This window comes from Halyomorpha halys, unplaced genomic scaffold (assembly GCF_000696795.3).
Source record: "Halyomorpha halys isolate HHAL.00 unplaced genomic scaffold, Hhal_1.1 Scaffold1324.1, whole genome shotgun sequence".
Taxonomy (NCBI): Eukaryota; Metazoa; Arthropoda; class Insecta; order Hemiptera; family Pentatomidae; genus Halyomorpha; species Halyomorpha halys.
The window spans coordinates 90,135-115,002 of NW_027106083.1; the positions used below are offsets into that span (position 1 = coordinate 90,135).

The 24,868-nt window shown below is 32.6% G+C and overlaps 2 protein-coding genes across 2 annotated transcripts in view; both read left to right on the forward strand.

Moving 5' to 3' along the window:
- LOC106689305 (putative ankyrin repeat protein RF_0381) overlaps positions 1-3,639 on the forward strand; it is a 7,763-nt gene extending 4,124 nt beyond the window's left edge. The window contains exon 3 of the mRNA XM_014434209.3: positions 1,175-3,639. Coding sequence (XP_014289695.1) covers positions 1,175-1,762 — 588 coding nt within the window. The 3' untranslated portion in view covers positions 1,763-3,639. The remainder of the gene's footprint in view (positions 1-1,174) is intronic.
- A 3,588-nt stretch (positions 3,640-7,227) lies between these two features.
- Positions 7,228-13,812, forward strand: LOC106689304 (ankyrin repeat domain-containing protein 29-like). Its single transcript, XM_014434208.2, has 3 exons — positions 7,228-7,253; positions 8,820-8,907; positions 12,521-13,812. The coding sequence occupies exons 2-3, from the start codon at positions 8,845-8,847 to the stop codon at positions 13,592-13,594; spliced, it is 1,137 nt and encodes a 378-aa protein (XP_014289694.1). The 5' UTR covers positions 7,228-7,253; positions 8,820-8,844; the 3' UTR covers positions 13,595-13,812.
- Positions 13,813-24,868: the final 11,056 nt, after the last annotated feature.

Consider the following 24,868-nt stretch of genomic DNA (forward strand, 5'->3'; position numbering starts at 1 on the left):
TAATATATTATTTCATAATAATTTTTACTGTTTGTAATGTATAGTCTCGAGATACAATTATCATTAAAAACTAGCCACCAATTATTAAATTAAGTCATTCTTGATTTAACTAATAGTAGGTCATTGTTATCATTTGTAGATATTTGTGCATAAAATAATTGTTGATAAAATCAAATTTATTGCACTTTTTATCCCTATTTACTGAGTTAATTAGTGTTGGAATTTTTCCCAAGTCATGTCGCCTTCGCGATTTCTGATGAACTATCTGTATAGGGACTATCAGGAGGGATAAATAGTGATAAATAAAAGGAGGGATAAATAAAAATCACACCATTCTTCGAGGGTGGTGATGTGGGATTGGAGGGATTGGGATACAATGGAAGGATCATTATTCACTGACAATAGGCATGTGTCATCGGCATACGTGGTGAGAATAGTGTTAGGATGGGTTGGGATGTCAGCTGTAAAAACTGTATAAAGGATAGGACCAAGAATACTACCCTGAGGTACACCAGCAGACTGAGGAAACAGGGATGAATAAGCGCTGTTGTGATTTACATGAAATAACCTGTGAGAGATCAGAACGGATAATGGTATAATATGTAGGTGGTAGGAATTTACGGATCTTGTATAGCAGTCCTGGGTGCCAGACTCGATCAAAAGCCTGTTCTACATCAAGAAAGACTCCCGAGCAGTACATTCCGCACTCCAATGAAGACGAGACTACATCGACCACACGATGGCATTGCTGGGTAGTGGAGTGGGATGTTCGATATCCAAACTGGTGATCTGGGATTTTGCGGTTGGAATCTAGGAGGGGGGAGCTGAAAACTAAATAAAATGTGCAAATGTCCTTTACACCCTTGTAGTTCCATATACAATCACTTATATCTAAAAAACATACACAACATTCGATTCTGACCTTGCAGATAAGTAACGAACATGAAGCAAAGCCCTGCCAACTAATCCAAAAGGAAACTCACAATTTCTCTTGTTTATGCTAAAAGAATGTTCGCTTCAAGGAATTATTTTATAAAAACAATAAATAAACCCCTTTGTCCGCTTTATATACACATAAGTATTTCATTGTTTATAAACTATTAGCCATTTCATATTTTAACTAATGACCTCAAATGAGGAATTGTAAACAATTAACTCAAAATTACTTTTCCAGGAAAGCAGTGGCGATTTGGCGCAGGGACTGAAGACGGCTGTGACTAAGAAAAGTTCTTGTGATATTACTTCTACAACCACTAATCCTGACTTGTTATTGGATAGAAATCGCAGTGAAGGAGACACCTCCCTGCACATGGCGGCACAATATGGGCTCATTGACCAAGTGAACGAGTTGCTGCGATGTGGGGCAGACCTTAGGGCTAAGAACAATGCAGGCGTGACACCACTGATGATGTCATCACTGAGGGGACATTCCGATGTTGTTAAGCTCTTAGCTGACCGAGGAGCACTTATCAATAATAAGGCTAAAGATGGATACACAGCCCTGCATTATGCTGTGCTAGGGGGGCATATCAGTGTTGTGAAACTGCTATTGGATCTCGGAGCAGATCTTGCTGCCAAGAGCAATTTTGGCAGAACACCACTGATGTATGCATCAGCATTTAACCATTTGGATATTGTTAAGATCCTAATTGATCAAGGAGCCCCTGTCAATGATAGCGATATGGTTGGGATGACTCCCTTAGCCTATGCAAGTAAGGAGGATATAATAAATTACCTTAAATCAAAAGGTGGGATTAAGTGACGTCTACATTGGCAACAGCCTTTAAGTACTGTTTATGTTCATGCAAAGATTTACGTTAAAAATTTCTTAATTTTTAATTTTTATCATTAATAAAACCTAATCTTCTTTGATATTATTCATTTAATTATGGATGTGTGGCCTACGGTTCGGCAAGCAAAAGAACACTTCAGATGCTAGATCCTATTCAAAACGCCGCTTTGAGAATAGTTACTGGCGCTTTCCGCTCCAGCCCGTCAAGTAGTTTACACGTGGAAGCATCTGAAATACCATTATTAGTTAAAAGAAAAATTCTAGCACTTAAATATTACTCCAAAATCATATCTAATCCAAACCACCCCCTAAATAATTTCTTCTCTTCATCTAATAATCAAATCTTCGCACATAATGCACTAAACACTCGTCTTTCCTTTCCTAAACGATCCTTACAATATATTGCTCATCCAAATCTCACTCCATTTCCAAATGTAATAAAGCAATTTCCTCCACAGGTAGAACCATGGCTGTTACCAATCCCAACAGTCAAAAATAATTACTTCAGCCGCAGTTTACCCCCAATTATCACATTAAAAAAGTTCAATCAATTTAAAACTAACCACCACAATTGGAACTTCATTTTTACCGATGGTTCCAAAACAGTCAAAGGAGTAGGCACTGCTGTCGTTTCAGATAATCACACCCTCTTATTCTCGTTACAACCATATTGTTCGGTGTACACTGCAGAACTCTTCGGAATCAATCGCGCAGTTTGCAATATCCCTCTAAACTGCCCCCGCTTGGTCATCTGTTCTGACTCGGAATCTGCCCTCAAATCTTTACAAGATCCATTTTCAACACATCTATTAATAATAGAGTTGAAGCAGCATTTGAAAACTTTGAACAACATGGGTTGTAGGGTCTTGTTTTTATGGCTGCCAGGTCATTGTGGGATCACTGGGAATGAAAAGGCAGACTCGCAGGCCAGACTAGCTATAAAGACAGGCCAAGTCGTAACATCATCAACATGCAAAGATGTTATTTTATGGATAAAAGAAATTGGATGGCAAGAGTGGCAAGATGAATGGTTCACCATGAGAGACAACAAGTTAAGAATGGTCCAACAGACAGTGAAACGTCCAACCAGAAACTTGAATCTGCTACGGAGAGAAGATGTGGTATTAACCCGTCTTCGGATAGGCCATACTTGACTCACCAACGGTCATCTCATGAAAAAAGAAAATGCACCGACGTGTCGCTACTGTGGAAACGATCTCACCGTTAGGCATATTCTCACTGAATGTATAGCTCACGAACCACACCGGTTCTCTTCAGATTTACAGGAGATGTTGAGCGAAGATCCCACAACAATAACAAAACTTTTTCACTTTCTAAAAATCATTAATATTTATGATCACATATAGTCTAACTAATTGTAATTGTAAAATGTAAATTGTAATAGTAGTAGTAATTGTAATTTTAAATTTGTAAATTGTAATGTAACTTGTAACAGTAATTGTTAATTTTTAAACTTTCTCACTTTGTAATTATATGTAACTTTCTCACTTTGTAACATTGTAAATATGTCAATAGTAATGTACTAACTTTGTAAATTCAGTGTAAATGACCCTAGTGGTCGAAACACTTAAATAAATAAATAATAAATGTTTTAATAAAATTAAAAAAATATGTAATGACACATATTAATTTTCTCATCTAGTTTAGTTTCGAAGTTTTTGACACCAGGTAAGTTTAGACAAGGCGATGAGTGTTGAGTTAATTTCCTCTTTCATATTTTCGTTAGCAGACTTAAAATGAAACCCTGAACTGTTGATAATTAATTCACTTTACAATTTTTTTAAATGTATCTATTCTTTACGAAGTACCAGCTGGAAATAGGAAGTTTTTGAATAGAAAAAAAAATTCTTTTATTCTGAATTATTCTCATATTCCAATTTACCTAGTAAGTAAATCAAAGCTTTAACAATTTATCCTTTCGTGATACATTGATCATTAGATATTAACTATCAAATATTTAATTCATTCTTGATTTTACTAATAGCAAACCATTGTTGTGTTCTGTAAATATTTGGGTTTTTATCCTTATAATACGTGACCAAATATAATCCCTCCATGTTGATATATTCTATTTAAAAATTGAAACTTCCTCATTACTAGATTAATTATTATTAATACATTTGTTTGAGAGTGGTTTAGTTTATTTAAAAAACAATTTTGATCCTTTTTTTCAACTTTATTCTTTTTAAACTTCCAACGTTTCGACCACTTAGGTCATTTTCAAGGATACCTACAAACAGCTCCTTTTAATTATTTTTGTAACAATTTCATTTTTTCCTTCACTTACATACTGATTTTGTTTGGTCTTACCTTTACTTTGTTTTCATTTTTTCTTTTAAAATTCTTAAAATTGCCGGCTAATTGCCTTTATCCCATTTCTAAATAAATTAATCATTAAAATAATATCATAATAACATTATAAATTTTTTTGTTTTTTTAAAAAATAGATTCCTACTTACAATTTCTTCTATATAATTCTTTCCTAAATTTAAAATTTTTACTAACCACTTTTCTTTCCATCATTTACATTTGCAAACTCCAAACAGAACCTACCTTCAACAGGTTAGGATTCTGTTATCACCTTATCATATAACATAATTTTTCTTATAACATTAATTTACATTTTAAATATAATTTAATTAACATTTATTACTAATTTTTCTGCTTACAACACAAACATTTTTTAATATATTTAAATTCTATAATCAGTTTATTCCTATTTTATGTGTATTTATCTCTCCCTTTTCTTTAAATTTTTTTTAACATATTTACTTCTCTTTTCACACTTTTATTATTCCATTTATATACTTGTACTATTTAAGGATTTGAACATTTTTTTATTTTTATCTTTTTTCTATACAATTATTACATATTTATTCTGCTTAAAATTTCTGAATAGTGGTGGTTCAGTCCTTTAGAATCTGATTTGAAGTTGACAGTATAATTTATATTTCCTGAGATATAAATCGATTCTAATATCTTTCTTCTAAAATTATTATTCTCTCTATGAATGATTTGGACATTTTCAAAATTTATGTTTATTCTGAACAACATGTTGAGCCAATGCTGTTTTTTTGGGCTCCTTTTCCCTATTCTTTACATCATTTTCATGTTGATACATCCTGTCATACATTTTATCCTTATAATACGTGACCTAATATAATCACTTCATGTTGATATATTCTATTTAAAAATTGAAACTTCCTCATTACATTAATATTTTTTTATAGTAACATATACTTTCAAAAATTTAATGTCACTTAATTATATTAACGAATGCACTCATAAAATAAAATCTATGAATGAAATTTTGATCATTAGTTTAATAAAATGATTTGTTTATTTTGTTTAGTGGCGCCAAACTTCATTGGTCATCAACGCCATTTACATTTTATTTATTTTTCAATTTGATTATTTTTTTTTCTTCCGTTCAATGTTATATTTTTTAGCAAATGTTGTGGTTTTAGAAACTGAAACACCAATTTTATTGCTTTATCATCGTCTCCGAGTTCTTTTGAGATATCTGGGTTTAGTCCTAAGCTATTGAGATGTGGTGTGAAATATGGGAATTGTTAGAATATATGGCATATTATCAGATTATTGTTGGAATACTGGCAGTTTGGAGGCGTTTCTTTTGAAATAAGATAGGAGTGGGTGAGCCTCGTGTGACCTATTCTCAGCCTGGTCAGTACAACTTCTTCTCTACGGTATTTGCGACTGGAGGTACCCCAGGGCTTGAAATTCTTTTAAATAATTTTTAATTTACTTATTGGACTTTCATTCCACAAAGATTGCCATTTATCTTTGACTTCCTTTTCTAGAGGTTTGCTCATTTCTGATGGAGTTAAAATTGCTTTACCCCGTCCCGAAAGCAGAGTGCTTCATTCATTCCCTGTGATTCCTTTATGGCTTGGAACCCATATGAATGTAACTTGACGTACCTATATTGTGTAGACTATTTAAGTAAAAATGGATGCATGAAATTTTCGGATGCTTTGGATACATACAATCTAAACCTTTTAACGATCTTAGCGAGTCTGTAATTATTGTTATGTTGTTGTGGTTCAAATACAAACAGAAATGAAGTGCTGCTGCTATTGCATATAGTTCGCTGTGAATATGTTGTATAGTTTGTGGAGTTTAATATTGAACGTTGAGTCATTAGTTACAAAGGATGATGCTGCTGATTTTGATCTGTCTGTATAGATTATAAAGGACTCGGACATGTCTTGAATTGGGCGAGAAAAGTGGGCTTTATATATTCAAATGGTATTATTTTTCGAGTATTTGGACAGAATAGATCTAGAATAGTTTTAGGACGTTGGAGGGTCCATGGTGGATGATTGTTTTCGGATTTGTCAATTGTTATCGTTTTGAGAAAAGCGATAGCCGAGGGGAGTCTTTCTGATAAGGGAAGTGTTGAATTTTATTTTTGTCGAAAAAGAATAGAAAATTTTGGATTAAAAATATATTTATGTGTCGGATATAATTTTGCACTGTAGTTTATGGCTAATTTAGATCTTCTGAACGAAAGTGGCAATAAAATGAATTTAAAAGCATTTTATATATAATAGGGATAAAAATTCCGAAACATGAAAAAAACAAAGTATAATAAGTAAGATTTTATCAATAAATGACACTTAGTGACATTTAGGGTACTCGAGTATATATTTGGCAATATTTCGATAATATTCGGTGATAATATGAGTTTAAGGACACAAATATCCAACTTTGAGAATTGGAAATTTATTTCTTCAACGAATTAAGAAAGTTTTTAAGTTAATCCAGGCTTGGGGGCAGTTATTTCGTGCCATATTTATTTTCTTTATTTAGCATTGCCAGACCTCCCCTTTATGATATTCAAGAATTTAAGGTATAATTCCTTGAAGGAAGATATTTCAACGTAAAAAAAAAAGAAAATGGTACTGAAAAAATTATATTTGTAGATTAATATTAGAATCTGAAACATCCATGAGAAATAAATTATCAAGTGCTCAAAGTAAATAAATATGTGCATATTCCTATGCAAATTTAAACAAATAAGTAAAAAAAAATAACATAATTAAATAATATGAAACAGTAAGAACGTCCATACTTATATTATATACAATGTTTCCAAACTTGGCTAAGGGCTTCCCGAACCTACTGAGAGATGAGAGGTCTAACTAGGTAGGCAAAACTACAAATATATCAATTTCAAAGAAAGGACCAAACGATATATTTTTAGCGAATCCTTATAAATCCACAATAACTATATTTAAAATTATTTTAAATTTAAGAACCTTACGATGTTGAATTGATATTTTAATATCGAACTTTTCTCAAAGCATGTGGCCACAACCGGTCTATTGGTAGACTGACGTCATCACCACATATCTATATATAGTGAAGAGACAGAACCAATAATCATTCCAGAGCTGATCGCCGCAGCGTTCTATAGGTGAGTCTGCACAGTAGATTGCTTAGTATAGTGTGACTATAGTTTGATGCAGTAGTGTAGGTATGTACGCTGAACGTTCTTAGAAGATTATTCAACAATTATCAAACAGTGAGCCTGCATTTTGTTCTATGGCACCTTCTATGTTTGAGAGCGACGTATCGTTTTGAGTAATATATCTGATACAATGACAACAATACCTATAGCTCACCCACTAGTTAATAAAATAAATAATAAATAGTTAATAAAACCACTAGATACAAATAAAATAAATTTTTAAAGAAGTTTCCGTTTGATCATCTTCATTTGCCCAAATGTATGCTCCGAAGCTCATAATGCTCCAAATTATATTTTTTTCGTACAATCCTTTCGCTTTTTGAAATAATATTTCAAGTCCACAATATTGAATTAAGCATCAGTGTCAAGATTTTACCATCTGAAATCTTTTGTTTTATTTCCATGTCGTAGGGATCATTAAATTCAGTAACAGAACCGAGGTATTTAAAATGTTGGACTATTCCCAGCGCTTTCTTCCTGATTATATCCCACGCAATCATTACTGGCTGACACTAGTCTTTTCTTCTCTTTATCATTGAACAAACCCTTTTGTTTACATTCCTTTTGTAACTTTCTCAATCAGCATCTTCTGTACACTTGCCTATGATAAATTGGTCGTCCGCAAATGATAAGTAGTTAAGCATTTCCTAATTTATAGAAATCATTTTACTAATAAAACAAAATTTTCCTTTAGCTCAATGATTAAATTAAAAAAATTAATAAATTGTATATTTTATTGAAAGCATATGCTTGAACATTGCTTGCTCTGATTACAATCTGCTTTGATGTAGACGATTTGATCCCTAAGACCCATCAGAACGCTCTCATTTTATTATTTCAGCGTTAAATTGTCTGAATAATATTTACGTTCATATTATGATATCAATAAATTATAATAACTTTAAGAAAACTTAAAGTTTTATAAAGTTAAGAATTAGACGTATTCCAAAGATAGTAATTTAGACATGGTTTACCCTCTCGATATAGGGGGGTCTCCTGCAGACTGTCCCAAAGGCAGTATGCCTGGCTTTCATAAAGTAACTAAGATTATTGTTGTTTTATTTATATCCTTTAGCTTTTACTGTATTCTTAAATAATTTTAAATCCAGCTTCAAATAAATGTTTACATAGCATTAGTATACTGGACGAGGTTAAGTGTTCCTCTCCTGAAGAAAGCAACTATATATTTAGCTCACTTTAATGATGTTTGTTTGGATGAGTTAGAAATAGTACAGAAGGCTGATAAAGGTTAGATACAATAACAATATTTTAAGAATTCATTTTTCAAGAACTACAAATATCATTATAATCATTCAGGATTCCAAATTAATAATTTCAGGTTCCCCTCAAAACTTAACTACTACCTCTGTACTAACAAATACAATCAGTAGCTGACACATTAACTGCTTAATTATGAATTCTTATCAATATGAATAATACAATCTAAATTATAAAACAAATATCAGGTGATTGTTCTTGTTTTTGTTAATTAATTCCTAATATTTTTTTCAGAATATTTTTTCCATGACCCAACGACATGAGTGCCAACATGTTACACTGTTTCATCTTGCTACTAGCTTCTTTAGTAGTTGCTTCATTGGTAAGTTCGACTGTTTGAACTGATTTTTTTTATTCACTTGAGACAAAACAGAAGCCCATAAAGGTTGACAGCCTGGCCAACAGCCCGAGTTGAAGAACCAATTATTTTTTTTCTATTTATAAAATTTAATATGGCTTTGGTTTTCATTGTGAATTCAATTTGGCAGGAGCAAATTAAATATTTTTTGGTACACTTGAAAAATTGAGGAAGTACAGTCAAATGGTACTTACACATAAATTAAATAAACGAGTTGCTCAGTGTTTTTTAAAATATTTTAGAATTCAAAATTTGGAAGAAAATTTATTTGTTTTGTGAAAAAAAAAACAACAATATTTCCCTACTTTTTCACTTCTTTGTTCATAACTCCAAAACTATACACTTTATGGGAAATTTTGTACCGTGTTAGTTAAATTAGTATCCATTTTATTATCACTATAAAATGATATTCAATATTCCCAACTTTATGTTATTGTGGTCCAAGAAGTAAGTGCTTTATTATTTTATCGTTAACACCTTGAGTGCCACTGGATTATGTCAAAACATGGTCCAGATGCCGCTTTATTTTTATTGATATTTTATAAATCATTTTAGCTATTTATTTAGGACAAAATATATTTAAAATGTGCTGTAAGTTAATTAAGAGGAATTCATCCTGTTTGTAACTCTGTTTACATCGCGGCACTAACACACAGCAAGGTAAAATACCTGATTACTTCTTCTGTGCCGCTCGCCGAACAGTATACGGCTTTTGGGATAGTTTAGTTTTGAATAAATATTCAAATTGGATTGAAATATATTTTCAATTTAAAATTATAATCAATATATATTTTTAAATGGAAACAGTGAAATTAATACATTCAGAATTAGTAAGACCTAGATAATTTGGATTAAATCTGAAAACTACATATAATTACTAAGGATCATAATTTTATTTATTAAAAATCTATATACAACATATTATACTTGACCTTATGCGGACAGGCCCCAGAGACTGCCTTACATTAGATAGCAGACTGTGGTAGGTATGCGTCATTAAGATACAGGCTGTTAGGCTCTGATAGAATTAAAGGTATAGAGGCTTCCTCTATAGATTAAGAATCCCTTTTGAATTCCATTAGAAAGACGAAAAGGTTCGATATAGAGGAATAAGATACATAAAAGAGCCATTAAATGTTTTTTTCTTGGGGATGGAAAAAAGGACCAATAGGCCCACCTGCCGGACTTGTTCCCCTCAACCATTACCACTACCAGAACCAGTATTATACTTGACAAAAATATGATAAAAAATAATTCAAACAAAGACTGATTTTATACAAATATAATGCATTATACAGTGTTATACATATCAATAAATAAAAAATTATTTTTAAAAAAGTCTATGTAATACGATAATCTATATAAAAAAGAAATCCATTCACTAATTCTAAAGAATGACTAAGGCAGGTGTAGAGAGAGCATCTTCCAGGGGAAAATCTGGGCTGTGTTGTTACGGCCCACAGTAGGGATGCGACATCGATGTCAATGTTTTGAAAAAATCGATGTTTTACCCAAAATCAACCATCAATGTTTTTAAGCCGATGTTTTTATAACGGATGACCGGCCGGAGTATGCGTGATCGTTGGAACAGACCTTATGTTTCTGAAATAGTTGTTCAAAAACATCGATGTATTTTGGGTAATGTATTGTAACCAACGATATTTTAAAACATCGATGTTTTTTTTAGTCGATGTCGGATTCTTTGTTTCAAAAACCACTTCTATCTGGCCAGAGAATGTGTAGTCGTTAGAACAGACCTTATGTTACTGAAATGGTTAATAAAAAAAATCGATGTGAAGCTCCATGTGCCATACATGCAACGGCCCCGGCAGTGTTAATACCTCTTAAGTGGTTCATCTGGGAATATTCCACTAATAATATTATAATTAATCTAATTTTTTTTTCTTTACAATAAATATCTGATCATAAAAATAGAAAGCTAGAATAAAGCGATTGATTCTCAATAAAAGTTTTTTTTTCTCCTCTTCATTGTTTTATAGCAGTTTGAGTGCTCAATCGTGCAAATGTATATATACAGCCCTTCTCTCAGGAATGTGGAGAGCCCTTTAGAAATGCGATAGCACAGGACAACCATTTGGCCCATGGATTTTGAAAAAATAATAAATTTTTCATTGGTTTAACCAAAATTATATATATTCAATAGTCTAGTAGTTGGGGAGTAGAAAATGGCACTCGTTTTAAAAAATTAATTTCTCCCTTCGAAGTGCGGGGCAAAACGTGAAACAGGTATTTATTTTCCAAAACCACCTTTTTTTTTTTTTTTCAAATACATCAGCTTAAATGAACTGCACTGAAAGCTAAATAAAATGTTTTAATATCCTTTAGGTCTTTTTCGTGTGTAATACTTTTCTACTTAAAACCTTTTATTACTCACCAAAAACCAGGAACAACTACTTATGCAGTGTATATACAGCTGAATTACATGCAATAGCCTCAGCACTCCACTTCTCCATTCAATCTAAGCACTCCATCTAACATAGTTATCATTACCGACTCTTCAAGTTCACTAAAAGCCATGAAGATCATTAACCCGAAACACACGGCAATCATGAAAATTCACAATTATACCAACATCGAAAACTTCGGAAAACTGTTTTCTTTATAAAGGTGCCGAGTCACGTGGGGATTGCTGAAAATGAACTGGCGGATATTGCTGCTAAACAAGCACTTGCTCTTCCAGGTCAGGCCGCGGCCACTCTGACACCCGAGAAATAAATCTTCCGATGAAAAATTAAATTTCAGCTAGTTGGCAAGCGATGTGGAATGAAAGCCCGCCAAGTAAATTAAAAACTATTAAAACAACCATTAAACCATGGACCATCAAACTGTTCCAATCGCGGGAGGTAGCTATTACTAGATTGAGAATACGTCATACGAATTTAACTCATGTATATCTGATCGATAAGCAACAACCGACAAAATGACAATACTGCAACAGTGTGCTTATTACGATCAGTCAAATATTTGAAGAATGTAATTTCTATTCCATGAACTTAATTAAATTGGGAGTGGGACCGAGTGTATCGGATTCTCTGAATAATGACCAGAAGAACATGGAAATGATTTTGGTTTCCTTAAAAAGGAATGGCCTTTTGAATAAGGTTTAAGCCCGAAATTTTGTTATAAGTACTAAATAATTCTAAAAGAAGTAATTATTTAAATTTTTCGTAAATATTTAAAGAGAAAAATAAAGTGAAATAGAATTATAATGCGCGAAACATGGCCGATGATGACCTGTGGGTTTTACGCCCTAAAGTACCAGCCAACAATAAACAAAAAACAGGAACAACTTTCTATTCTAGTCTTGCAACATCTTACGAAGGGGTTATTAACGATCCTGAAAAAATGATCCCGCTAACCCAAAAGGAAAGTCACAAATCTCTCTTCTCCATACCAAATATAGTTGAATTTTAGGAATAATATGAATTTAGGCCTATGGTACAATTATATATACCTAAATTGTTTATTGTTTATAGAGTATTAGACATTTGATATCGACATTTGATGTCCTCACTTGAGGATTATAAAATAATAACTTTAAATATTTCATTTCCAGGAAAGCAGTGACGATTTGGCTCAGGAACAGGAGAAAGCTGTGGCTGCTGTCGGCCAGAATGGGCCACTACAGGCCTTACTCGAGGCAGGACTAGATCCCAATACAAAGAACCATCTTGACATCACTCCACTAGCGCTGGTGGTAAGAGCGGGAAAAGTTGAATGCTCGAAGATCTTACTGCATAGGATTGCTGACACCAGTTCTACAACAGCAATGGAAAAATATATTATAAATATGGCTATTGCGTCATCGACTGTAGATATGTGTAAATTATTTATAAAATATGTGCCAGATCTCAGATTCGAAAATAATGACACCTTAGCTCACTTGATAGTTCGCTCGAGCAATGCAGCTGAAATTCTCGAAGTATTGGAAGATCATAGAGTGCCAATTAACATAAGAAACAAAGATGGCCTCGCACCTTTACATTTAACTACCGATCCATCTGTCGTTAGAAAGCTAATACATTTGGGTGCCGATGTAAATTTTACAACAAAATATGGCGATACGGCTCTCCATGTAGCTTCGGCCAATAATGCTCTTCAAGCGGTAAAGGTCCTAGTTCAACGTGGTGCAGGGATAAATATACAGGATAACGATGGTGTCACTGCTCTCATGTTTGCTGCAAATAATTCCAACTCAAACATATTAGTTACTTATTTATTATACAGTGGTGCAGATCTATCTCTCAAGAGCAAGCGAGGTCGCACTGCGCTTCACTACGCCGCTGAAGGGGGCTGTAGTGAGTGCGTACTAACGCTGTTGGACAATGGAGCAAAACTGGACCGTAAGGATATTGACGGATTCACTTCTCTACATCTGGCTGCACGAGGAGGGCACGTCGGTGTAGTGACCTTACTGTTGGACCGCGGAGCAGAACTAACAGCTAAGAATGATAAGGGCTCTACCCCGCTAATGATGGCATCGTCAAATGGACATTTGGATATCGTTAATCTTCTAGTTGGTCGAGGGGCGCCTCTAAATGATAAGGATAATGATGGAAAAACTGCCTTAGGCCTTACAAGTAATAAGGACATAATAAAATATCTTAAATCAAAAGGCGGGGTTATGTGACGTCTACATTGTCATTAGCCAATCACCTTCAAGTATTCGCACTGCATCCTCATTTACTGTTTTCAAAACACTATTATAAGTTTTATTAAATTGTTTTTTTTTTAAAATTTAAGATGTGCTAATATAGAGAAATCCTTTACTTGTTCTATAAAAACAATTAGCCTAAGAAAAAAATAACAATAACAAAACAAATACAAATTGGCATAATATCTAAAATGACATAATAAAAATATGACTTTTTTTTTATTTGCTTCTCGCTCTATTCATTTACATTTCAGGTCTCTGCTGTCGGTGAACTCTTTAAGTTGTTTCTAGAATTTGTTAAACAATATTTGTTTGGGTAGAGGCTATGAGTCCCCTTATAGTAAAGATGATTTCAACAAACTATATATTTTGTTGTCATATATGTAACAGCCGTATAATATGTGTTGTGTGTGAAACATATGTGGTGTTCTTCCGTCGCACTTATATGCGACATATATATGTACACATATAAGTTAAGTTGACAGTTAAGTTAAGTCGTTAAGACGAGGAGATTTAAAAAAAAAAAATAGGTATAAGGTTGTTATAAGAACACTGTGAACGACAAAACAAGACTAACTTCATTAGGTCTGGTTCCTCTATATATTAATATACATTCGAATCAGCTGATCTTCTCGATTTTCACACTCATCTGCGGGCTTCCTGAACATGAGAGATGAGAGGTCTTGCTGAGTATTCCGTTCGGTTGGCTGAGTGTTCTGTTAAGAGTCCAAGAGGAAAGAAAAGGCAGTTATCTCAACCAATTTTTGATTAATTTAATAAAGACTATGTATAATTAATAGTCAAAATTGATGAGTCTGCCAAGTATTGGTAGGGGAATAAAAAATATTCCAAAGCTATAAAAAAACTAATTTTTCATTCGGAGCTCTATATCTTAAAAAGTAGAAACAACACAAGAAAACCTAAGAGAACGTCATTCAAAGAAGAGTAAATTTGCTAAAATATGAGCTCAAATAGAGTTATTTACGTTAAATAGTTTTCAAGATATAGCCTTTTAAAAATCAACATTTCATAAAAATGTTGTATGCGACGTACTGAAATATCAGTAGTTAGTGAATTTATTTTGAAAAAATTATATCTCAAAAATCATATGACGTATAGATGTCTATTAGCACTCAACTTAAAACTAGTTTAATGAGCTATAAAGTAGTTTATGATGTTTATCATCGTAGGAGTAATAGTTTACATGAAATTTGCTAAAATATATTGATTTATAGTTGTTCTGACATTTGTTCATTTGCCAAATTCATATTCATATGTGAATATCATAAAAACTACTACCCCTACGAAGATTAGTGTCATAAACTACATTATAGTAAGTTAAATTTCCTTTATTTTCAGTGTTGGCAGACATATGTGCGTCTTATGAGTCTAGATATATATTTTTTCAAAAATTTAAATTCAAAACTAGAAATTAACATTTTGTGATTTTATTTTGTCTAATGAAATTTGCTAAAATAAATTGATTTATAGTTGTTCGGACGTTTGTTCATTTGCCAAATTCATATTCATATGTGAATATTATAAAAACTACTACTCCTACAAAGATAAAGATAATTAACTATTTTATAGAAAATTTAACTAGCTTTAATTTGAGCGCTGCCAGACATCTTTACGCTTAATAGTTTCTGAAATGAAGTTTTTCATTGATCAAACTTATTGCCCGAACGACTATAAATCAATTTATTTTAGCAAATATCATGAAAACTACCATTCATACGAATATAATGTTCATAAACTTCTTTATAGTCCATTAAACTAGCTTTAATTTGAGCGCTAATAGACATCTGTACGTCACATAGTTCCTGAGATATAAAATTCTCAAAATAAATTAACTAACTACTAATCTTTTAGTAGGAAATTTTGCTTTTAAAAAAGCTATATCTCGAGAACTATTGGAGGTAAATAGCTCTTCTAGAATTAATATTTTAGAAAATTTACTTTTCTTTAAATAATGTTCTCTTAGAATTTCTAGTGTTGTTGGTAGTTTAGATATAGAGCTCCGAATGAAAAATTAGTGTTTTCTTAAGGTTTTGAAACAGCCGCCATTTTTTTACTCCCCCTACCTATACTTGGCAGACTCATCAATTTTGACTACTAATTATACCTACTTTTCATCAAAGTAATCAAAATTGGGATGAGATAACTGCCTTATTTCTTCCAGGCTCTTGTACTATTAGTTCTTGTCTGATAAGACTAGTATGTACAATAAAAATTGAAATTTATTCTTTACTATTATACAAATGACAAATTTTGCTTCAAAATAAATAAAGATACAAATTTTTATTTATAGCCAAATTTGAATAAATTGAACAATTAATTAGACACCAATGTGGCCACTGCCTAAGCATCGCAAGTTGATCATCTGAAAAAATGTACAATCTAATTATTTTGTGGATGACATGGTAACATTTCCATGGATCTATATGGATATATGAAAGTAAATATATCAAACGTGAATTGGAGAAATATGCACGACCATTTGGAAAGAGGAGAAAGTCCCGTAGTAAGCAACAAACTATTGACTGATTAGTTTGAAATATACACAAAAGTATTATTTTCTCCTTTAGTTATTTCTCAAATTCATTCATATTTTATATTATTCTATTGGCACTAACTGCTAACAAATTGAGATTTAAATAAATTAGAGCTGCGTATATATGTTCATTTTTGAGCTGGGCTTTTCGTGGAAACAAATGCTTGCTGACTGCATTAACATAAACAAGTTGTTTCGATACTTTTTCATCATAAAAATTTTCTAATGTGGTATAATTATAATGATATAAAGATATAATTATATTATTATAATTATAATATTAGATAATATTATATTATTAGAATTATAATGGTATAATTTTGCTGATATATGATTAGATGCAGATAAAAATAAAGGCTCTAAATTGTCAAATGAACCTGCTTCAGCACAATGTACACCTTGGTCATCACAGCCATTGGGACCGGGAATGTATACACCATTATTATTATGAACCTCATGAGCAGCCAAATATGGTGGATTTGGTTCAACTCTTTTAAAATTTATGAAAAATGTCCATGCAAAGTTTTCCCTGAATTTACTCTTCGTCCAACTATAGTCAACGATGAGAAACCATTATTAACAATGATGTGCACTTAGTATTTTGCATTGAAGAATGGCGCAATGTATGCGTTTCTTACACGGTTCCACCACGGTCTGTCGCGCCAATGGAAAAAAAAAATTCATAGAATATCTTTCCAATTTTTTATATCGATATTGATAAGAATACCCAATTAATCCAATATTAACATGAAAGTTGAATATTGATATTAAAATAAAAAATATATATTTAATTTTGAAACTGTCCTTAAAATGTGGTGCGTTTTATTTATCGAAATATACTGATAATTGGATTCAATATTCCGTAAAAATCGTAGCCAAATTTTGATATCGATATGAACAAGGTTAATGATAACAATATTGAAATAAAAATTAATTTATATATCTAATTTTAAAGATGGGCATATGATATCATACACTTCCTTAAATTAATAATCGATATTCAAATAAAATTAAAATTATAAGTTTTTATCAAATATTACTTAAATATTATTAGAATATCGTTGCCTTATTTAAATATGGATATTAGTTTTTTTGTCTTGGAAAACCAAATATATTGGAGGAAAATATCGATATTCTGATAATATAGGTTACAAAATAGCGATATAGATATATCGAATATTTGTGGCAAAATATTGATAATTCGATTATACCGACATCCATTCCCTTATTCCAGCTACTTAGAAGTGTTTATATGTGTGTTAGAAGTGCGGATAAGTTTATTTTATTTTATAGAAGTAGATATTGTTTCTGTCAGTATTAAATTCCTTCATAAATAATTTATTTTAATTACATTTTTTATCTAGTATTATAGTTTCTTTCAGGAGTAGTTGTTTTGGCTGTTTGTCATTGTTTGCTTTTTAAGGTTTAGTTGTTGGTGGATATTGAGATCTGGACCAATGCAAGCTGTAAAAAAAAAAAAATATTTTCTGTATAATATGCCAAAAAATAATTTCTATAGGAAAAAGTAAATCAATTTCTTTCTAAGGCCTCTTCAAAAACCTTCAAATACCAATATTAAAAACAAAATTATTTATAAAAATAATTAATTGTCTCATAATTTTACATGTAATAAAAAATATAAACTATATAAAGATATGATAATAAACTTAAGGAGCTAAGAAAATTTTTTTTTCAAGTTCAAATGCTTAATTATAGACATCAATTGTCAAATATTATAATTCAATTAGGGTGGTAAATGTTTAGTGATGCGCGTAACGCATCAGATATTTGTATCTACAGAGATGATGGAAATATTAAACATGTGAATTATAGCTATAAAAAAAATGTGGACATAAAAACCAAAATCAAAAGTTTATTTCATGTGGCACATTTACTCTACGACTCAAAACAGGCCCTTCGGTTTACATTGACAATCACCGTATACCATAAACAAACATTATGTGAACTACCTACGACAGAAGGTTGACATGGGGCCCACTCGTCAAGACAAAATCTAAAATGCTAATTTTCCGATTGAGGCAATTATATTCCATACTTCATAGACGTTCTTAACTATTCCTCAGACAGAAATTTAACTTATACAATTACTTACGAAATAAAACACATGTGGAATCACGCCTGCCAAATTTATGGAATGCTAAAAAGATAAATATTCAAAAAATACAAACTTTTCAATCGGATTTTTTAAGACTGGAAACGAACTCACCACTCTACATTTCCTTTTTTTTTTCTTTCCTCCTGTAACAAAGAAATAAGCATTTACAAGTATATACAATAGAAAAATGATATGTACATATACCGGCTATTTGATTATCTTGTTTTGCCAGGATAGCATTATAAGAATAGCTGCCGGGTCTGCTGAAGGCTGTGTCAACAATGATGGCATATGTTTGCATGGATGCTCAATAGGAACATTTTTAATGTTAAATAATCATATATTTATTGAATAAAATGGTATATGATATGATTTCATCCCATTCTTTTTTACTCTAAATCATTTCTGGAATCTCTGAAAGGACGAAGTAAACTATCGTACAAAAGAAGTAGTTATATGTTTCAGTTTGTATGAAGCATGCCTTCAACCTAATTGCTAGACACACTTCACTTTTGGTTGGCTGGTTGGGTTTGAGTGGACTGTATAATTGAAAAAATGAGATGATTAAATGAAATAAAATTCTATTGTTTATGTTACAAGTGGTGTAGGGGGTGACCGAAAGAAAACATTTATGATTTGATGGTTAATAAAATTTTTAATGACTGGAATATGGAAATTGTAGATCTAAAATTGAAGTGGTTGATGATGATGTGGATGTTAGCTATTACTAGATGGACTTACTCCATGGTTCTTTCTTCCCTCCACATTCTTAGGCCTCTCTCCTTTCTGCTTCTGAGAACAACTCCATACGTTCTACTCATTCACGTTAGATTCCTGATGAGAGACAAAAAGAAAGAATAGATTGCTTCTTCCAGAAGCCAAGATGGCTCTCTTTAGTCTGGGTTGCTTCTCTTGTCATCGATAGCGCTGGAGGAGGTTAGTTTTGACTTTTGGCCACGTAAGCGCTAGTATATCCTGTAGGCTTAGGACATTATATGCCATAATGTATTGTGGTGACCTCTCCAATTCAACCTTTCGGTTGCCGTAAGTTGCCCAGAACATAGTAAATGTGTTCTGGTGTTTCATAAATAAAATCTCTTCCCAGGCGCAGTAATTTCTATACATAAGTTTCACTAATAATGATAATAATATTTTGGAATTTTCTAATTAGTAAATTACTATAATTAATTAAGAAAGGACTAAACGATATATTTTTAGCGAATCCTAATAAATCCACAATAACTATATTTAATTTTTTTTTTAATTTAAGAACCTAATACATCACAAACACTACAGATACACATAACATTTAGAGAAGAATGGTGTCAAAACTGGAGAATCAAAATAAATCCTGACAAATCCCAATCAGATCACCTTTACTCTCCGTCGTAAACCTCTACCCTCCTGTTCTACAGTATCCTTTCTAAATACTCCACTAACACCTGTTGAACAGATTCGATACTCCATCTTGACAAGAGACTTACTTGGAATCCACACACAAAACTGAAACGACAAGAAACTGCTCGTAGATTCCAATTGTTAGAACACTTACTAGACAAACGCTCTAAACATCCCATTCACTACAAAAAATTAGTATAGACTACGATAATCAGACCAATTTGGACATATGGAATTGAGCTCTGGGGCTCTACCAAGCCATCAAATTCCTCTCGCATCCAATCCTTACAATCCAAAACCCTACGTAAAATCCTTGATGCTCCTTATTAAGTTACAAATAAACTCATTCACAAAGACCTTAACATTCCATTCGTTGCAGATTTGGCCCAAAACAGATATGCGTCTTTTCATTCCAAACTCCTTAACCATCCTAACCGATTAATTCTTAATCTTTCACCCTTAACGATCCCTGATAATCTTCCAAGGCGTCTGATAAGAAGATGGCCACGGAATCTTCTAATTTTAATTAATGTTTGAAGTACCACCAATGGGTGTTTACTTCCCAAGATTTTCAAGAGTGTATTTGAAACATGCAACATATTTACTTATTGTATTATTTTGTACAGTTGTAAATTACATTAAATAAATTAATAAAATTTAATAATTAATTTGAATTGATATTTTAATATCGAACTTTTCTCAAATGATGTGACCACAACCGCTGGTAGACTGACGTCATCACTACCTATCTATATATAGTGAAGAGGCAGGCACAATTGTCATTCCATAGCTGATCGTCGCAGCGTTCTATAGGTGAGTCTACACAGTAGATTGCTTAGTATAGTGTGACTATAGTTTGATACAGTAGTGTAGGAATGCACGTTGAACGTAGTTAAAAGATTATTCAACCATTATCAAACAGTGAGCCTGCATTCGGTTCTATAGCACCTTCTAGTTCACCTCTCGAGAGCGACGTATCGTTTTCAGTAAGATATCTTTGAGAGGGACAAGAATATTTATACCTCACCGACTATTTAATTATGAACAATAATAAAACATGTTTTAAATATTATTTTATACATCAAACAGATACAAATAAAATAAAGTTTTTAAGAAGTTTATCCCGTTTGATCATCTTCATTGGCCCATTTATGCACCGTAGCTCATAATGTTCCAAATTATATTTTTTTTTGTACAATCCTTTCGCTTTTTGAAATAATATTTCAAGCCCATAATATTGAATTAAACATCGTTGTCATGATTTTACCATATGCAATCCTTGATTTTATTACCATGTCATAGGGACATTTAATTCAGTAACAGAACCAAGGTATTTAAAATGTTGGACTATTCCCAGCGCTTTCTCCTGATTAAATCCCGCAAATGATAAGTAGTTAAGCATTAATAATTTCCTAATTTATAGAAATCATTTTACTAATACAGTAAAATTTCCCTTTAGCTCAATGATTAAATTACAAAAATTAATAAATTGTGTATTTTATTGAAAGCATATATTTCAACATTGATTGCTCTGATTAAAATCTGCTTTGATCTAGAAGATTTGATCCCGAAGGTCCATCAGAACGCTCTCATTTTATTATATCAGCGTTAAATTGTCTGAATAATATTTACGTTCATATTATGATATCAATAAATTATAATAACTTTAAGAAAACTTAAAGTTGTATAAAGTTAAGAATTAGACGTATTCCAAAGATAGTAATTTAGAAATGGTTTACCCTCTCGATATAGGGAGGTCTCCTGCAGACTGTCCCAAAGGCAGCAGGCCTGCCTGTCATAAAGTAAGATGATTGTTGTTTTATTTATATCATTTAGCTTTTACTGTATTCTTAAATAATTTTAAATCCAGCTTCAAATAAATGTTTACATAGCATTAGTATACTGTACGAAGTCAGGTGTTCCTTTCCTTAAGAAAGCAACTATATATTTAGCTCACTTTAATGATGTTTGTTTGGATGAGTTGGAAATAGTACAGGTTGATGAAGGTTAGATACAACAACAATATTTTAAGAATTCATTCTTCAAGAACTACAAATATCATTATAATCATACAGAATTCTTAATTAATAATTTCAGGTTCCCCTCAAAACTTAACTAACAAATACAATCAACAGCTGGCAAATTAATTGATTAATTATGAATTCTGATCAATATGAATAATAAAATCTAAATTATAAAACAAATTATCAGATGATAGTATTTGTTTTCTTAATTAGTTTTTGATCTTTTTTTCAGAAACTTTTTCTTCATGACACCAGGTGTGACAACATGAGTGCCAACAGGTTACACTTTGTCATCTTGCTACTAGCGTCTGTAGTAGCAGCTTCATTGGTAAGTTCGACTGTTTGAACTGATTTTTTCTTATTCACTTGAGACAAAACAAAAGCCCACAACAAATATCCACTGCTAGATACTCACTCAGAGGTCGACAGCCTGGGCAACAGCTCGAGTTGAAGAACCAATTATTTTTTTTTATTTATAAAATTCACTATGGCTTTAGTTTCCATTGTGAATTCAATTTGGCGGGAGTAAATTAAATATTTTTTTGCTACGCTTGAAAAATTGAGGAAGTCAAATGGTACTTACACATCAATTGAATTAACGAGTTGCTCAGGGTTTTTTAAAATATTTTAGAATTTAAAATTTATTATTTTATAAATAATAAATCTTCCGATGAAAAATGAAATTTCAGCTAGTTGGCAAGCCATGTGGAATGAAAGCCCGCCAAGAAATTTTTTTTTTTTTAAATAATTTATTTATTGATATTTAGAACTGTATACATATATACACATCAAGTAAATTTGCTGTAAGTGATATTATGACATGATAAAAACATGTGGAGAATCTACCCATTGATAGAACTCTAAAAGCATTTCTAAAGGAGAAGATCTCGAAACCATCTTCTTTTCATACGTTTAGGAGGATTATTAGGTAGTGAAGGAGAAGCCAGGTTAGAAACTAGTTAGTTTGGGTGGTTGGGAAGTTTATTATGGAAGGATTGGTATCTAGTTCTGGCCAAATCGGCAATATAGGGGACATTGAGGTCCTGATGGATGATTTGATTTGTGACAATGTAAGGAGCATTAAGGATTTTGGAATATAAGGATTGGATTCGAGAGAAATTAGATGGTTTAGTGGAGCCCCATACCTCAACTCCGTTTGTCCAAATAGGCTAGATAATAGTCATGTAGACCAGTCTTTTGTAATGGATTGGAAGTTTGGACCGTTTGTCTAGTAAATGTTGTAATAGTCGGAATCGACGAGCAGTTTCCTGTCTTTTCAGTCTTGTATGAGGATTCCATGTCAGTCGTTTGTCCAGATTTAGTCCTAAGTAACGGATTTGTTCAACAGGAATGAGTGGGGTATTATTAAAAGATACTGTAGGGCAAGACGAAGGTTTACGACGAAGGGTAAATGTGATTTGGTGGGATTTATTGGAATTTATTTTATCCTCCAGTTTTGGCACCATTCTCCGAGAGTGGTGATGTGCGATTGGAGGGATTGGGATACAATGGAAGGATCATTATTCACTGACAATAGGCATGTGTCTTCGGCATACGTGGTGAGAATAGTGTTAGGATGTCAGCTGTAAAAACTGTATAAAGGATAGGACCAAGGATACTACCCTGAGATACACCAGCAGACTGAGGAAACAGGGATGAATAAGCGCTGTTGTGATTTACTTGAAATAACCTGTCTGAAGATAATATGTAGGGGGTAGAAATTTACGGATCTTGTACAGCACTCCTGGGTGCCAGACTCGATCAAAAGCCTGTTCTACATCAAGAAAGACTCCCGAGCAGTACATTCCGCGCTCCAATGAAGACGAGACTACATCTTACATCATAAGGTTTTTTCCCATGATAGGTAACAGAGAGATAGCTGTTACCTATCATGGGAAAAATCCTTATCTTAAAACGCCTGTACCCCCTCCTAGATTCCAACCGCATAATCCCAGATCACCAGTTTGGATTCCGAACATCCCACGGTAGAAAGATAGTCAGACGGTAAGAAGATAGATGTTCTGGCGGCTTTTGAGGTTTGGGAATCATTTTGATTATGGATAATTTCCATGGGTGAGGAAAGTATGTGGATCTGAGGACAGCATGGTAGATGTAAGTCAGGAATATAACAGATTTTTGCTGAAGATGTTTTAGAATATGAGATGTAATTAGGTCATAATCAGGAGCTTTGCGGGTTGGTAAATTCTGGATGATGTTGGATATCTCTGATGGATGAAATGTTTTAGGTGGCAGGGTCATTTGGAGTGGAGCATTCAATACTTCTTCAATGTGTTCAAGGTTGGTTGAATTAAGGATGTCAGGGTGTGGCTTAAAGGTTTTAGAAAGATGCTGACCGAATATTTGAGATTTTTCTTCGTCCAATTTTGTCCATGTTTGAGATTCAGTAAGAAGTGGGTGATTAAAATTCTTGAAGTTAAGAATCTTCTTAGTAGTCGACCATAAAGATTTGTCAGTAGTCGCGAGGTTTTCAGTTAAGTTAGTTAAATTTTAACTAAATAAAATAAACAACCAGGAACAACTTTCTATTCTAGTCTTACGAAGGGGTCATTAACGATCCTGAAATAATGACCCCGCTAACCCAAAAGGAAAGTCACAAATCTCTCTTCTCCACACCAAATATAGTTGAATTTTAGGAATAATATGAATTTAGGCCTTTGGTACAATTATGTATACCTAAATAGTTTATTGTTTATGGAGTTTTAGACATTTCATATGGTCACTAATAATCTCGCATGAGGATTATAAAATAATAACTCTAAATATTTCATTTCCAGGAAAGCAGTGACGATTTGGCTCAGGAACAGGAGAAAGCTGTGGCTGCTGTCGGCCAGAATGCGCCACTACAGGCCTTACTCGAGGCAAGACTAGATTCGAATACACAGAACCATCTTGAGATCACCCCACTAGCGCTGGTGGTAAGAGCGGGAAATGTTCAATGCTCGGAGATCTTACTGCATAGGATTGCTGACACCAGTTCTGCAACAGCAATGGAAAAGTATATTATAAATATAGCTATTGCGTCATCGACTTTAGATATGTGCAAATTATTTATAAAATATTTGCCAGATCTCAGATTCGAAAATAATGACACCTTAGCTCACTTGATAGTTCGCTCGAGCAATGCAGCTGAAATTCTC